Raw genomic sequence first — 16,893 nt, 5'->3', positions numbered from 1 at the left:
AGCGCGTCGCGACGATATACGCCTGAAACACTCAAACCTTCCCCTAGCAGTGAGAATCGAACAACACGATCGCTTAAAGAAGGCAGGAGCCGCGGGGCACTGTGGGATACAGAGGTGCCGAAGCGGCCCGCAAGGCATTGTGGGACACAGGGGGGCTGTTAGCCACTCTCGGCCTCCAGCTTCGACTGCAGAGCCGCCTCGTTTCAAGAAACTTGAAAACCCTCTCGGAGCGTCGCCGGGTGTCCCATGACGTAACTGTAAATATCCTCCGGTGTCTTGCAGGCTAATCGGAACAGCTCGAAAAGAACAGTGACGAACTTCCGGGTTGCCTTTGCTTTACGACTCGTGCGTTCTGCCGCCGAACCGGAAGGAAGCTGGGGAGCAGTTTACGACAGCGCCGGTTGTGTTTACGGCGCCGGCCGCTGCGCGCGCGTTTTTCTTGTTTTCCCAGGTCTTCGGTCCACAGGCGGTGGTGCGGTCTCCGGCCTGGACAATCTGTCGCCATCCGGCCCGTCTAAGGCCGTTGCAGGTGAGCAGTGTGTTTCGTAGCGTTTCGCGGACCTCCGGAGCCGAGTTGGGCGGCTCCTGGCCTTTGGGGGCCTACCGGAAGAAACCTCCGTACACCCCCACCTGCCGCCGCTGTCCCTCTGCTGGGCGGGGCAGGACTCTGCCTTCGGGGTCCCAGGTCCGACCCAGTGCGGGGCAGAGCCTTGTGGCTGAGGTCTCTGGCCCTAGACTCCGTTTAGCGGCCACGGGCTGGGCGAATGTGATCATGTCACTTAACCCAGCTGGGTCTCAGGGTCTTTTTAAAGCGGCCCACGGCTCCCTGAGCTGCTATGAGAGAGGTATTGGGGGTTCCAAGCTGAGCGGTGTTCGGTCCTCTCTGAGGAGTTCACGGTCCAAGTGTTTCCTTCCCTTTTCTGTGAAATGGGAGGCCAGGATGGAGTTGATTAATCTCTGATCTGAAACTCTACCCCCCAGGAATTGATGGGGAACGGCCTGCAGTGGCTGCCGTAACATAGCCAGTACCGTGGCCTGCCAGCCGGAAGGCCCCTTCTGACTGCCCTGTTGGTGCCTCCTCATCCTGCCCCTGTAGCCAGTACAGCTGTCACTACGTTTTAACTGAAAGGTTTAGTTTCTCCTGTTGGTTCCATTGTGCTCACTCTTATTTCACCTGCGTTGAAACCAGGTGACTTCCTCCCGCCCCCCCCCCAGAGAAATGCATGTCAAGCCTTGAGCCCGTTTGCCTCCAGCTCTGATAAAACAAGTCGATTTTTTTAAGTGTGTTTGGAGATATCTTACTGTGTTGTCAGTAGGGGCTGAAATCCCAGATCTTTTCAGGCCGCTGCCCAGCTTATAAAATAATAGGAAGAGTGTTGGACTTAGGGCAGACGACCCTAGAAACCAAACCTGTTTTGAAATGATGGGCAAGTCAACTGCTTGATCTGGCTGAACTGCACATTTTTATCTCTAAAATGGGGGCGGAGTGGGAGGGTTAGTGGTGTTGCATCTGACACGTGTAGGAGCCTGATAAATATTTAATGTGAATTGTTTCGAGACCACCACCGCTTCCCTCAGTCCGCTTCCTGTAGTGTAACTTAAGTTCAAGCTGCAGGATGGAGCTCCCAGGTCATTCCCTGTTGCTGTCACCCAAGTGTCCCCTCTGTAGGAAGCCTTAATCTCCCTATTGTTGAACGATTAAGAGAGTTTTCTAAATTTAGTACCCTGCACTCTGATTGCTGTCTGGACTCCAGAAGTGTTTGTGTAATGAATTTTCCCCTGGGAACTCAGCTTCTGAGCATTTGCAGGGGATTACAGTGGATGATAAATGCGTACGTTTTTGATAGGACCTGTCAGGTGAACATCTGTCTGGAGCCAGTTTGCCTGGGTTCAAATTTTTCGTCCATTAGTGTTGTGACTTCGGGCAATTTCTTGATTTCTCTGTGCCTCAGTTTTTTTATCTGGAAAGTGGGGCTAATACTGGTCCTACCTTGGGATTGTTGGGAGGAGTTAATGAATTTATGTGTGGTAAGCACTAAGAACATGCCTGGTACTCATAATGTTTATGAACATTGGCTGTATGGCCACTTTTATGAACTAAGGTTTCTGGTGGCTTCCTCAGCCTTCTGGCGGGCCTTTTACCTGACCCTGTGTCTACTTGCTCTGCATAAGGATTTTCATTGACAGAAAATCAGAAGAACAACAAAGGAAAGTTACATTTCAGGATATATTCACGGACCCTTGTTTTCTTCTCAGCACTGTGTGTAAATGTATTTTTGCAAGACTCAGGAGTAATTGTGCAGCGTTTTACAATGGAATCATTTCCAAATACGTTAATTAATACATACGGCTTTCACAATGATTCTCTGATAGAAATAAAACAAGGATCTTATGTATTTGACAGATGAAGAGACTGAGGCTTAGGGATTAAATATCGTATGCCTGGTGAAGGTGAGAATGAGAACTACAACATACTTATTACACTTGAAAAAAAGTTACTACGTTTCGTCAAATATGTGAGGTACCACTCATTTTAAGAAGCACAATTATTTCATGTAACACCAAGAAAGAAAAACTGCCAATTACGATATGACACCCCATCAAGCAGAAGGTGCAGACTCATTTCAGAGGTGGTACAGTGAAGAAAAAATCAATGAAATATACCTCAATTTTGTTAGCAGTCTTCTGAGTTTTAAGTATTCACAACATTATTTACAAGAAGACATTGAATGGGGAGTAGCTCACCAGTTGAGGGTTCTGTTTTGCATTTTTAATTTTGTCATTCATGTCTTAGCTTAACTCAAATGCAAGGCTTTTTTTTTAGTTTGAGGCTTTTCTTCATGGAGCTGCTTATATTATTTGTATTTTTAAGGTTTTAGAAGATGGCAAAGTTCATGACACCCGTGATCCAGGACAACCCCTCAGGCTGGGGTCCCTGTGCGGTTCCCGAGCAGTTTCGGGATATGCCCTACCAGCCATTCAGCAAAGGAGATCGGCTAGGAAAGGTACTTTCCTGTCAGCAGGGGTCTGAATCTTTTATCCTGTGGCTGCTCCTCCAAGTTCGTTTCAATTTTATTCTCTCAAAAGCATCGGGGTTATAAGTATCCGTTATATAGTATATATAGTATCCATCTGGATACTTCCAGTGGTCATAGGAGAGATGGGCTCTTAAAAAGCCATCCTGAGCCAGTCCTGACACACCGTGTCCTCACTTTGGGGGGTTTCTGAGTGAACAGAAACCCACCTGGCTGACCCGTGCTCCATGTCTTCCCTTGTTGCTCTCACTAGGTTGCAGACTGGACGGGGGCCACGTACCAAGATAAGAGGTACACAAGTAAGTGTTCTCCGCCTGACTGCCCGGATCAGGGCCTTGGGGGATTGTTAGTTTTTCTAGTAACCTCCACCTGAAAGCATTCTAGGATGGGAACAAAAGGCTGATAATAATTCATAGTATTTCAGGGCATATTCTGGACTGTGGAAACAATCCACATTTTTTTGGAAATATCCTCAACTTAGACTGTTCATTAAAGAGGTTCGGCCTATTATAGTGGGTTCCCCCCCACACTTTTGGGGAGCCACGGCCCCTTTTACAAATCTGGTGAACATGTTCCCATTTTTCATTTCACTGCAATTTATTGAACCTACGAGGCCAGTCAATGGATCCCAGTTTTAAAACTCCGGGTTTTAAGATCCTGGTACAGTAAATTGGTTTCTTCCCTCTGTGCCAGTTGAGAGAGCTGGAAGTGGCTCCCTGGAATACCGAGTTAAGATTATCTGCGTCTGAGGTCAGCAAGAAAGTCAGTCGTAGCCCATTAGCCACGTCTGCCTTGGGCACCTGATGATGACAGTGACGATACTTAGACCGCATACTTGCCTCTCCTGAGAGTAGATTTTAACTCATATTCTTACAGACTAAGGCAGAGAGTGAAATGCGCTTGACTTAAGTTCCTCAGACTCTGTCTTGACTTAGAAAGTTCTTTGGACCAGAGCTTTTCAAACTTAAATGTGCGTATGAATCAGCTGGGGATCTTATTAAAATGCTGATTCTGATTCCGTGGGTCTGGGGTGAGGCTGTGAGTCTGTACATCTAAGATGATCCCAGCCGATGGGGCAGGTCCTGGGACCACACTTTAAATAGCAGGCCTTTAGACCACCATGTATTTGTAAAATCTGTGGGCAGTGTTGTTACACGCTGTCACCTTTGCCTCCAGATAAGTACTCCTCTCAGTTTGGAGGTGGGAGTCAGTACGCTTACTTCCATGAGGAGGATGAAACTAGTTTCCAGCTGGTGGATACCGCACGCACACAGAAGACCGCCTACCAGCGGAATCGGATGCGGTTTGCACAGGTAGGCCAAGAGCCAGCAATCTGACCGTCTTGGGGCTGTCACGTGCTGCTAAAAATGCTACCGTGCAGTGCTGCTGAGAGGAGAGCATGTTATTGTGGGTCTTTAGTGAATTCCAAGTAGCTATTCAGTGACAGTTGTGCTAAAATAAATGGGTACTAAGTCCAGGGATGCATTTAAATAGTTTAGCTTTCTGTTGACCAGTAGCAAGGACATCTGTGCTAAGGATGGATGTTAGCGCTGGATTAACAAGGTGATCTGTCTGTTGCCTCACTTCATTACTATGTCCAGGATTTATTAAGTAGATCGTCCAGTTGGGCTGCATCTTCTTACATAAAGAGACAAACTCAACAACTCTAATAAGAGCCAGTAAACCTACTTCAGTAAAAACTGCATGTGGATATAAATCTAATTCCAAGTACAAACATACGTCATTTTATTGTGCCTCGCAGATTTTTTTTTTTTTTTTAACAAATGGAAGGTTTGTGGCAACCCTGAATCGAGCAAGTCTTTTGGCGCCTTTTTTTCCAACAGCATTTGGCTCACTTCATGTCTCTGTGTCACATTTAGTAATTCTCACGATATTTCAAACTTTTTCGTTACTATTACATTTGTTATGGTGATCTATGATCCGTGATGGCTAATGTTACTACTCACTGAAGGCTCAGATGGTGGTTAACGTTTGTTAGCAATAAAGTGTTTTTTTAATTAAGGTGTATACATTGTTTTTTTTAGAAATAGTGGTATCGCACACTAATAGTCTGCAGTGTAGTGTAAACTATACGTATAGCATAACTTTTACATGCACTGGTAAAGCAAAAGCTTTGTGTGACCCGCTTTATTGTGATACTTTATTGTGGAGGTCTGGAACCAAACCCAGAATATCTCTGAGGTATGCCTGTGCATACTTGTAAGCCCCCGGATGTTGATTCTATAAAAGCAGAGTAAAATGTGCGATTTGGGTTTGCATCCTAAACTAACTCTAATGGCCTCCCATTAGGCACTGGCAGTTGTAAGCCAGATCTCCAAGATTTTAACATGGATGTTTTTTCCTGCTTCCCAGCGGAACCTCCGCAGAGACAAGGATCGACGGAACATGTTGCAGTTCAACCTGCAGACCTTGCCTAAGAGCGCCAAGCAGAAAGAGAGGTGAGGTGCCCATCCTGCCAGAACAAGATATTCTTCCAGGACCGACTGCACTCTGACGGCAGGAGGCCAGAGCAGAATAGTCGTCTTCCCCACCGTTGCAGGAAAACCAGAAAGTCTTCCCAGGGCCAGTTAAGCCACTGTCTCAGCCCTGGGGTCGTTCTCGAAGAGCTGTTAACAGCAGAGAGCATGGGCAGGAAACTTGCAGAGGATGTGACTACTGAAGGGAAGCAAAGGCAGATAGGAGGCAACTTTGGAGCTTACCTAGGCTTGGGTCTGCTGTGGCACAGCTCCGGGGAGCCCCATTCACGCTGGGGCCTGTGAGTCCCTGGAGCTGTGTAGGATAGTAGCCCTGCCCAAGCTGGGGCTGCCAGTGGACAGGTGGATAGATGGAGTAAAATATATGCATAATACTGGTCAGTAGTGGGGGCAGTATGCCTCTCTAGCATGTCTAGCGTGCGCCCTGTTGGTCTGTTCTTTTTTTTAAGCCCCTGTTTGCCTTAAAAATCTGCACTGAAAGCACAGTTTTCCTGTCTTTCCAGAGAACGCATACGACTGCAGAAAAAATTCCAGAAACAATTTGGAGTGAGGCAGAAATGGGACCAGAAATCACAGGTAGTGTATCCATATCAGAATTCTGTCCAGGAATTTGATTTTGTTTATTGTTTGTTTGGTTTTATAACAGCTTTAGTGAGGTATAGTGCACACACTATGCACGTCACCCATTTAAAGTGTGCATTTTGGTGATTTGTAGTGTATTGACAGAGTGCTACAACCGTTACTACAGTCCACGTCAGAAGGTTTTCATCACTCTGAAAAGAAGCCCGGTACCCTGTGCCAGTCAGCCTCTCTCCTCCCCAGCCCTAGGCTGCCCCTTATCTATTTTCTGTCTCCAGATTTGCCTGCCCCAGACATTTCATATGAATGAATCACAGCGGAATGACCTTTTGTGACTGGCTCCTTTCACCAAGCATCATGTTTTCAAGGCTAATCCATGATGTAGCACATGTCAGCACTTCATTCCTTTTTATCGCCACGTTCCGTCAGATGGATAGACCACATTTTGTTTATCCGTTCACCACTGATGGGCACTGGGGCGGTTTTACTCTGGGGCATATTAGGAATGATGCCCCTGTGGGCATTCCTGTACAAGTGTTTGTGTGGGCGTGGTGAGAGTAGAAGACATGTAAGCAAGCGTGAAGGTACAACTGTGGAAGTTACATTTTGCTGGACATGGTGCTTGCTGTAACAGCAAGAATAAATAGCTGATACCCTGAGAGAAATATAAAGGAGCTGTTACAGCTCCTGTATAAAATGTAGGAATATAGAAGAGCTGATGTTCCCAGGGTGGCATCGTTACTGAGGAGTAGAATTCCCATTTGTTTCTGAGCTCTTGTCCCTTCGGTCCTCTTCTAGATTGTAAGCTCCTAGGAGTCAGGGACGCTGCTGGAAGACAGCCAGCACGTAGTAAATGTTCTGGATATATTTATTGAGTAAAAGCCTTCGTACTGTTAACCTGCCTTTTGCTTACGTTTTGCACTGGCTGTCATTTTTCCCCTCCAATGGTTTCCCCCAACAGAAGCCCCGAGACTCCTCGGTGGAAGTCCGCAGTGACTGGGAGGTGAAGGAGGAGATGGACTTTCCTCAGTTAATGAAGATGCGCTACTTGGAAGTGTCAGAGCCCCAGGACATGTAGGTGATGTCTTTTACTACTGTCCACCACACTCGTGTGCGCCAGCTGGTGGCGACCGTCGGCCTAAGCCCTAGTATGTCCAAAGGTGTTGCGTGAGACTGACAGACAGGTTTTCAAAAGCAATGCCGGGGGGGCAGAAGGGAGCTGACTGACACTAGACCTTCACCTCGGGGACTCCCGGCGGCCCAGTGGCTAGGACTCCGCACTTTGACTGCCAAGGGCACGGGTTCAATCCCTAGTCGGGGGACTAGAATCCCACAGGCTGTACGGCACGGCCAAAAAGAAAAAAACTTCAGCTCTCTTTGAACTTCCTGGCATTGTGAGCAAAAGAAGAATTAAGTGGGCTTCCCTGGTGGCGCAGTGGTTGAGAATCTGCCTGCCAAGGCAGGGGGCACGGGTTCCAGCCCTGGTCTGGGAAGGTCCCACTTGCCGCGGAGCAACTGGGCCCGTGAGCCACAACTACTGAGCCTGCGCATCTGGAGCCTGTGCTCCGCAGCAGGAGAGGCCGCGATAGTGAGAGGCCCGCGCACCGCGATGAAGAGTGGCCCCCGCTCACCGCAACTAGAGAAAGCCCTCGCACAGAAACGAAGACCCAACACGGCCATAAATAAATAAATGTATAAAAAGAAGAATTAAGTTACAAAACTCTTGTTGGCAGAAAGAAATTTGCTGTTAAACTCCAGATTTCTTTCCACTTCCTGAAATCCTGAGCAAAAGGCAAAAGTAAGTTCTATAGCTTTGAGGGCAGAAAGAGAAAGATAGCAGTTCTTCAAGAGTCATGAAGCTTTTGCTTACATTTCAAAGAGCTCCTTACCTCAACGGGCCAGTAGATGGAAATAACTTAGCGGGGACCTGGGGCACCAGACCGAGTCAGCGTGCCTGCCACGGGCTCTGTAACTGCCGCTCTCCCTGTCTTGGCCTCGGCCTCCCTGTCTTTAAAATGGGGAGGCAGAGCAGAATCAGTTGTGTCCTCACTGTTCTGTGGAGCCACATCAGGAGCTGAGGGGGCAGGGCCCTGAGCCGAGTCAGAGAATGTTTTCATCTCTCATACTCTAGACTTTGGATCCGTGGCTTAACAGAAAAGAAGTAGGTGGTCTTCTTCCCCTTCACTTAGCGCGTGTTGCCTGCTCTCCCCTCAGCGAGTGCTGCGGGGCCCTGGAATACTATGACAAAGCCTTCGACCGCATCACCACGAGGAGCGAGAAGCCGCTGCGGAGCATCAAGCGCATCTTCCACACTGTCACCACCACGGACGACCCCGTCATCCGGAAGGTGGGCGCCCCCTGCCCCGCACCTGCCCTCCCACGGGGAGTGTGGAGGCCTCAGGACAGATATGCGGGGATGCGTGTGAATTGGTTGGGCCTCGGAAGCCCCTGTAGATAAGACTCTTCTGAATCGACTTAGGATTAGATGAAAATAAGAGCACTTTGCTGGCCAGACCATAAGTGTTGATGTTAGGTGAAGCTGGGCCCGGGTCCCAGCTCTGCCGTGCTTCCTGGCTTCACCTCTCTGAGGCCTTAGCTTTCTTACCTGTAAATCGGGGTAAATGTACTTACCACGGGCCGCTGGGGTGAGGAGGGCAGCATCGGGCAGTGCTCTCCTGGGATACAGCCGGTGCTCAGGGAGCTGCAGTTCCTTGGACCCCAGGACACAAGTTTGCTGGCTGGCTTGCTGCGGCCTTGCTCAGACAAGGGTGTGGGTGTGAACGCGCCTTACAGAGGAGTCCTTCCCCTGCTGTGAATGGCCAGTTCAACCCTGAAGTAGCCTCATCTCTCTTCTGTCCTCTGCAGCTGGCAAAAACTCAGGGGAACGTGTTTGCCACCGATGCCATTCTGGCCACACTGATGAGCTGCACCCGCTCCGTGTATTCCTGGGACATCGTCGTCCAGAGAGTCGGGTCCAAGCTCTTCTTTGACAAGAGGGACAACTCTGACTTTGGTAAGAAGCCTGTTTGGGAACAACACACACGTGCCGAGTGTCCTTGTTGGTTCAGAGCCATTCTGTGGTCTAGCGAATGGATAGAAGAGGGTTTGTCTCCTCACAGGCGTCAACAGCCATGTCAGAATCCCACTCAGCCTCCTCAGCGACAGGGGAAGGGACTGTCACCGCAGTCCCTCTTGGGGCGTCAGCCTTCGGAGGCCTCTTGGTGCCCAAAGACCGTGCTTCTAGTTTTTACTCCTCTGAATAGCACTCTCCTGACTTCTGTCATCTCTCTGTACCACCTTTAGTACATACTTAATGTTTTTCTTTAGATTGATGCCTTTTTTACTTCAGCATATTTACGAAGGAAAAAATACGTACGCATGTATCTTACACCATACGTGTGTATATGTGCACACACACAATGAATGAAAACCACTCAAATAGCAGAGTGAAGCCAAACGTGATTATGTTGCTTCTCTTTGTTGAAAAACTAATAAAATCAAACATTCTCTTGAGGAATCCAAAAAGAAGGAAAAGGTATGGCTTTCTTCCACGTGATCGTGACTGAATTTAACGTTAGTGTCTCAAGTTATCCAGAAGCGCACCCTGCTCCTCCCCAGTGTGTCCCACACTCAGGGGACCCACGTTAGCCCGTGGCGGTTCTTTGGAGGAAGGGTGTGTGTCTGGATCGCCACTGCTCCCCAGAGGGCCATGCACCTCTTCGGTGACTCTGTTTCGTGAGTGGTTGGCTGTGTCACGCTCTTGCAGACCTCCTGACGGTGAGTGAGACAGCCAACGAGCCCCCGCAAGATGAAGGCAACTCCTTCAACTCACCCCGCAACCTGGCCATGGAAGCGACCTACATCAACCACAACTTCTCCCAGCAGTGCTTGAGGATGGTGAGGCCCTGGGAGCACCTGGGCGCCCATTTCTAGCTTGTCGACTCCAGCTGCTGTCGATTGAGCATCTGCCAGGTCGTCAGCCCCGGGGTGGTGGGATTGGTGAGGATAGACGGGGTCCCTGCCTGTCACAGAGGAGATCCAAGCTTGGGCTTTAAGATCAGACAGCCTGACTTTGAACCCTAGATCCACCTGTTTCTAGCTTTGTGGTGTTGGGCATGTTTCTTCTCTGTAAAATTAGAATACCAATAGTACTTGTTTCACTTAGCTACATTGTGACCTTTTCTTCAAATATCTGTGTACAAGTGCACTCACTGTTTCCCAGCTGGGGATGCAGCAACCAGCCAAAGCTGCAACCCTTCAGAAGCTTTGTTACAACAGAGGAGGAAAGACAGTAAACCCTGGGTACACATGTGTTGTGACAAGTGGCTGTGTGTGCCATGGAGAAAAACAAAACAGGAGGGACGAGATTGCTATTTAAATGAGACACCTAAAGCGCGTGGGCGACAGACATAAGCGCGGGGTGAACGCGAGCTGTTACATCTGTTGTGGTCCGCGGGCTGCTTGCTTGCGCTCGGAAGGGGTAAAGGGATGCACAGCACGTAGTGATCCCAGAGCCCCCTCGGGAGCTAGGGACCTAGTCAGGGCTGTGACAAAGCAGAGGTGCAGGGTCTGGCTGATTGCCTTGGTGACAGGTTGCTGCCGTCTCGTGACACCTCTGTCATCCTTGCAGGGGAAGGAAAGATACAACTTCCCCAACCCAAACCCGTTTGTGGAGGATGACATGGATAAGAATGAGATTGCCTCTGTGGCCTACCGGTATGTCACCTCCCTGGTGCCCGTGCCCTGTGTGGGTGGTGCGTCTGAAATCCAGGGTCTCAGCTGACCGAAGGAGCTCCTCCTTCCTTGCAGTTACCGCAGGTGGAAGCTCGGAGACGACATTGACCTCATCGTCCGCTGCGAGCACGACGGCGTCATGACTGGCGCCAACGGGGAGGTGTCGTTCATCAACATCAAGACCCTGAACGAGTGGGACTCCAGGGTGAGTACCATCTTGTGTCTGTCTGCCCCTCGCCTCACTTAGAGAGCTCCCGAGATTTTTTTTGTCTTCTGAGTTTTTCCCCTACTTACTGAGAAAGAGATCATGTGTTTGAGGTAATTACCTTCTTCCAGTGCTTTCTGTCCCTCTGTTCCATTCCCACTTCCTGTTGATTTCTGCTCTTTGCAAGCGTGATTTTGATCTTTCCTTATGAGCCGGGCTGGCAGGTTTCCTGTACGCCGCGCAGCTCTTCTTTTTGACCTGTTCTTTTGCTTACTGCAGCCCCTACCTGGTCTTCAACCTTCGGACGCCCTTTTTCCAACTCCTTCACTTCCTGGAGTCAGAGATTCTCAGATAAGCCCAGATTTCGCTCTTCAGGGGGCATCTTGAAAGAATCACGTGTACTTCGCTTTTCCTCCTCTTTCTGTTCTCTCTCAGGCTGGTGTGCTATGATTATTGGGTTGTCATCCTTTCTGAAAGTACCTGGGCTACGTGCCTGAATTTGAAATGGGTGGCAGAGCTCCTCGGTGCTGCTGTGTAGAATAAAGGATTCTTGGTGCAAGGACAGGAAGGCCGGGCCTGTGTTCAACGAGGGTCCAGTGAGATGGAGTTTGGGGGCTGTTGTGCTCTGCTTTCATTAGAGCCAAGGGATTAGCATTCCGGGCTGCTGAGTCTCACCCCCAGATGCTCCTCAGCCTCCAGCACCTGCTGAGAGCACACCGGAAGGTTTGCTGCGAACTTAGCTCTGGGCCAGTGACCTTTTCTTAGACTTTCCACCATGCCCTCCCTGTAGCATATGGTGTCGTTGTATTTGTATGGCTGTTCCCTCTGTGTTAGTACCTTAATCTAGTCTTACACGTTTTTCAACTTAACGTGTTTCCTTTGCTGGTTCCCCTCCTTTTTGACCCCCAGTGGAGCCTTCTCTTAGGGTCAGTCCCCTTTGCAAGTCATTTTGCCATAATCACTTCTTTATATAGCATGTGTTCATCTTCTTTGGCTCCATAGCAAAGTAACAGAAACTTGGAGGCTTAAAATGAGATCCATTAGCTCATAGTTTGGTAGGTCAGAAGTCTAGCATCGTGTGGCTTGGTTCTCTGCTCAGAATATCCAAGAACTAAAGTTAAGGTTTCAGCAGAACTGAGTTCTCAGCTAGAGTTTCTGGAAGAAAATCCACTTCCAAGCTCATTTTAGTTGGCAGAATTCAGTTCCTTGCAGTTGTCAGATTGAGGTCCCCCATTCTCTTGCCAGATGTCAGCTGGGGCTGCTCAGCTCCTAGAGGCCACCCACATTTCTTTCCATGTGGTCCCCTCCACCTTCAAACCAGCAACATAAGATTCTTTTCGTGCTTGAAATCTCTGGCTTCCTCTGTGTCCGACCTCTACACCCAGATTTAAGAGACTCGCATGGTTAGGTGAGGCCCACCCAGATGGTCTTCCTGTCTTAAGGGACCTTAACTCCATCTGCAGAATCCCTTTTGACATGAGATAGCGTGATCGCGGGTATTTCATCATACTCACACATTCCATCCAGACTCCATGGTAGCAGATTCTGCAAGAGCAGGGTCACCGGGGGTCATCTTAGAATTCTGCCTACCCCGAGCCTCATCCTTGAACTCTAAAAATGACTCCCATTCCATTGTTGGTTTTTTTCTTTTTTCTAAAATACCTTGTCCTTGCAATGTCCTTGTTTGTCGCTCCCTCTGGCTTGGCCGTCCGTCAGCTTTGTCTCTCCTGCTCTCTTCGGCTCAGAGCCTCAAACGTCTCCTCCTTTGCACTCCTGAATTCTGCTGTCAGGTGCAGTCTGTCTTCTTGCTCAGCTCTGGGTCTCACTGACATCATCCCCCTAGTTTAGGGCCCTCCTCTCCGTGATGCCTATTGTTAGCTGACCTCCCTGACTCACTCCTCCCTCCCTTCAGTATCTCTGCCAGTTAATTGTCCGAAACACTGCTTCCTTCAGGAAGCACAGATTTGAGGAAAGGCCCTTAAAATGCCACAGCAAACTCACAAGGCTGCTGCAGGATAGTTTTAATTTTTGAAGAAAGCCCAGAGACATCTGTCAGAATACTGCCCCTAAGTGGTTTGCACCTAACTACTTAATAAAAGGAACTCTTTAGTATTTCTTCTGGCCTAGGGTTGCCAGGAACCAAGAAAGTTTAGGAGTCTCTGCCGTGTGCCCTTCAGCCGTCACTTCACTCTGAGGCCAGGTTCCCACATCTGCAGAAGAGGTGGTTGGAGAAGGTGGTCTCCGGGGTCTCTCTGCTTTTTGTCTGTCTCTGTGTGTGTGCACAGCACCAGACCCTGACATTGCTCTCTGCGGGCCTCCACGCCCACCGGGGCTAAACCGGCCTGTCTCTCCCCGCATCCCTCTCAGATCACTCCACCTCCAGCTTCTGCCAATATCCTCCATGGGGGAGCTGCGAGGCTCCCATGCAAAACCCTTCCTCTCCGCCCAGCATGTGATAAACACGTGCCCTCACCACTTGTGTGGCGCTTGTTGTTTTAACTTGTGTGCGTGCGTGTCCTGGTCTGGATGAGCTCTTGTGAAGGGAGGAGTTGCGCTCTGTTGAGCACCTGCTGCGCAAGGGAGGGACCGAGGCCCTGTCTCTTAAAAGATAAGCCTGACCTCTGCTTTACCTGTGGGCTCGCCCCTCCCCAGTCAGGCCCACTAAGGAGTTGCTTCTCTGCCAGAAGTGGCAGCAGGCCATGGGCAGTGGGAGCCCGCCTTGGCCCCTGTAACCGGGGCTCCCCTCCTGCAGCACTGTAATGGCGTTGACTGGCGTCAGAAGCTGGATTCTCAGCGAGGGGCCGTCATTGCCACCGAGCTGAAGAACAACAGCTACAAGTTGGCCCGCTGGACCTGCTGTGCTTTGCTGGCCGGATCCGAGTACCTCAAGCTTGGGTGAGATTCCTGTCCGGGAGCTCATCTTTGGGAGGGGGGGTCTGCAGGTTGGGAGACGAGGGCTGGCCTTTTCTCCTTTTTCTTGGGAAAAGCATCAGGCCAGGTGTCACCATTTAACTGATACTCGACCCCAGGTGTCGCTGTGTCTCTGTGCCCGCCTGCCCCCCCCCCCCATAATACTCCTCTTCCCCTCAATAGTTACGTGTCCCGGTACCACGTGAAAGACTCCTCACGCCACGTCATCCTGGGCACCCAGCAGTTCAAGCCCAATGAGTTTGCCAGCCAGATCAACCTGAGCGTGGAGAACGCCTGGGGCATCCTGCGCTGCGTCATCGACATCTGCATGAAGCTGGAGGAGGGCAAGTACCTCATCCTCAAGGACCCCAACAAGCAGGTCATCCGCGTCTATAGCCTGCCCGACGGTACCTTCAGCTCGGATGAGGACGACGAGGAGGAGGAGGAGGAAGAGGAGGAAGAAGAAGGTTTGTAGCAAGCCTCCCTCCGAAGTCTGGCGTGAGCATGTGCCGGCTGGGGCCCAAGCTCTGTACGCACAGTCTTAACCTCGATGGAAACCTCTGGGAATTCCCTGAGATGTCACTTGGAGTAGCAGTCAGTCTGGCTCCAGAAGCTGCTTCCAGAGCCTTTAGATCACGAGACGGGGTCAGGGAGGAGAGTGGTCTTTTAGAGGCTAGGGCAAGGAAGAAGCATCTAGAGGAAGGCACCGGAAGCCCCTGATGTTAGCCAGTGGTCTGAGGGAGGAAAGATGCTCCAGGTGAGTTACATGGGCTTTAAGCTCTCTCACCTGCTTCACCAGTAGGTGACTGAAGGAAATGTGAGGATCTGAAAGGTTTCGCTTCTGAGTGAAGGTGATGAAAATCATAAGCAGTTCACCAGTTTGATGTGGCTTTTGTATCTTTCAGAGGAAGAAACCTAAACCAGACAGTGATGTGGGGCTGGACTCTGTGATTCTGCCGAGCCTAGGAGGGCCTTGGATACCTGGTGGAATGTTTGTCTGATTGTTGCTCTCTGCAGCTTGACAGCTGGAGTAAAGTATACGTCTGTCTAGTCTCTTACCTTCATTGCGTGCCTATGTTATGATTGACAGCCGTTCTCCAAGTAGCCCTTGGGAGAGGGAGGGTGAGATACAGCAGAGTCTCTCCGGAGTTCATAATCTGGGTTCCATCCTTTGTTCTTGAGCATTAGTAGTTTTACATTCCTGTTAGGAGGTGAATGCCCTGAATTTTTTTGTTCTTGAAACCCCTTGAAATTATCCTTTCCTGGGGAGTGTTGTCCATTGTGAGGTCCCCGTAGGAAGTCCATTTCCACAAGCACGAGTGCCTGCTGGCTGCGTGCCAGACCCAGCTGCTGCCTTCAGAGAGACACATCACTGGTGAAACATGAAGCAGGGCAGCCTTTGAAGGTTGAGGTGGGATGGCTGCAGGTGCGGGAGGCTGTGGTGATCGTAACGGTTCGTAAATTGTTTTCAAGCTTGCCTTGGGCTGGTGACGGGATCTCAAGCTGGGACCCTCAAAGAACTGTGTCGTGAACAAATCAGAGCAGAGCTACAGATGTTTAGTACTTGTAAACTTTTTATAAGCGGACGGTGTTCTGTCCAGTGTACAGAACACTATGAAGTAATATACCGTGCCACGTGTTATACTGCATGTTCTATAAATATCTCATCAGACCCTGACACAGAACTGTAATGCTGGTGGAAGTCATACCATTATACAGATGAGAAAGAGAAAACTGGCTCAGCTTTTGGGTAACGGTCCTAAAGTTAACAATTTCAATCAAAATAATTGAGCCTCAGAAAGCAAAAACTTGCTGGACTGTGTTGTCAGAGTTACTAGGAAAATAGAGCATAAGATGTGCTTCTTGGGGACCTTTCATTGTAGGTGGAGCGTTATAAAATTCAGTTTAAAGTAGTGTGACAAGTGTCATGGGGTTTCAAGTTCGGGCTGGTACTTCCCGAGCTGCCTCCTGCAGACCCATGATGCAACCCAGCAGGATTGGCTGGAGCAAGTGGGCAGGTGGAAGTTAATTTCAGTCTCATTCTCTAAAAACATCTTATATCAGCCTCCACATGCCTCATGTCTTTCATCTATCCCCTACTTCCATCTGGTCTTGCTTGGGGCCACCAAGTTGACTGCTGTAAATAGTCCTGACTCTAAACTTTCAATCGCATCCTGCGGCCTACAATCCAGGCTCAGCCTAGTCTGAAGGCCCTGCCGTATTTTATCAGTCCTAATTTCCCAATACAAAATACAACCAGCAGCTGTTTTAAGTACTTAATTAATTGCCCACACCCATTCTCATAATCTTCACAACTATTAAGTAGACCTCCCTAACTTTCATTTTTGGTCTGTCTGGTTTCAATGTTTATTCAACAGATTATTAAGGGCCTCCTGTATGTCAGATGCTGATGGAAGCTGTGAGGTCACTATAGTGAATAAGATCATTTCTGCTCTAATGGAGCTTTTCTCTGATGCTGATATAGGCTAGGAAAAAAATAGATAAATGGCATTCCTTAGGGGGTACTTAGGTGTGAGAGCTCAAGGAAGACTTTTCTAGAGAAGTCCCAGTGATGACTTTGAATGAGAAGAAGCTCCAGCCATGCAAAGCTGGAAGATCACAGGGTTTTTCCACACTAGGCACGGCTGCCTTCCCACCAGAACCCTCAGCCCCATCTCACAGGACTACTTTAACACCCGCTTGAGGTTTCCTGTACTTGCGCTGTGTTCCACCCATGTAAATCTCATGCAGGATCCACATCCCACCTCTGGAAAGCCAGCCCTGGTCATCCAGTTCACTTGAATGGCAGTTCAGGGTCATCCTGTCATCCTCCATGTTGCCTCCACTTTGGCCACCGTTGCTGGGCATGAGCAGTGGATTTGTGTTTCAGTGTCTTTACACTGAACTGTCGTAGGCCACTTTGTTTACATTACCA

The 16,893-nt window shown here is 49.4% G+C and overlaps 1 protein-coding gene across 1 annotated transcript; it reads left to right on the top strand.

Annotated features, from left to right (window-relative positions):
• The first annotated feature begins 369 nt into the window (after window positions 1–369).
• On the top strand, window positions 370–15,016 carry EIF3D (eukaryotic translation initiation factor 3 subunit D). Its single transcript, XM_067697933.1, has 15 exons — window positions 370–529; window positions 2,873–3,005; window positions 3,289–3,334; window positions 4,212–4,348; window positions 5,409–5,494; window positions 6,034–6,106; window positions 7,071–7,183; window positions 8,324–8,456; window positions 8,975–9,122; window positions 9,876–10,006; window positions 10,740–10,825; window positions 10,919–11,048; window positions 13,801–13,943; window positions 14,142–14,425; window positions 14,864–15,016. The coding sequence occupies exons 2-15, from the start codon at window positions 2,883–2,885 to the stop codon at window positions 14,875–14,877; spliced, it is 1,647 nt and encodes a 548-aa protein (XP_067554034.1). The 5' UTR covers window positions 370–529; window positions 2,873–2,882; the 3' UTR covers window positions 14,878–15,016.
• The last annotated feature ends 1,877 nt before the right edge of the window (window positions 15,017–16,893 follow it).

The sequence above is a fragment of the Pseudorca crassidens genome, chromosome 11 (genome assembly GCF_039906515.1).
Source record: "Pseudorca crassidens isolate mPseCra1 chromosome 11, mPseCra1.hap1, whole genome shotgun sequence".
Classification (NCBI taxonomy): domain Eukaryota; kingdom Metazoa; phylum Chordata; class Mammalia; order Artiodactyla; family Delphinidae; genus Pseudorca; species Pseudorca crassidens.
This window is presented reverse-complemented; position numbering and strand designations above follow the sequence as displayed.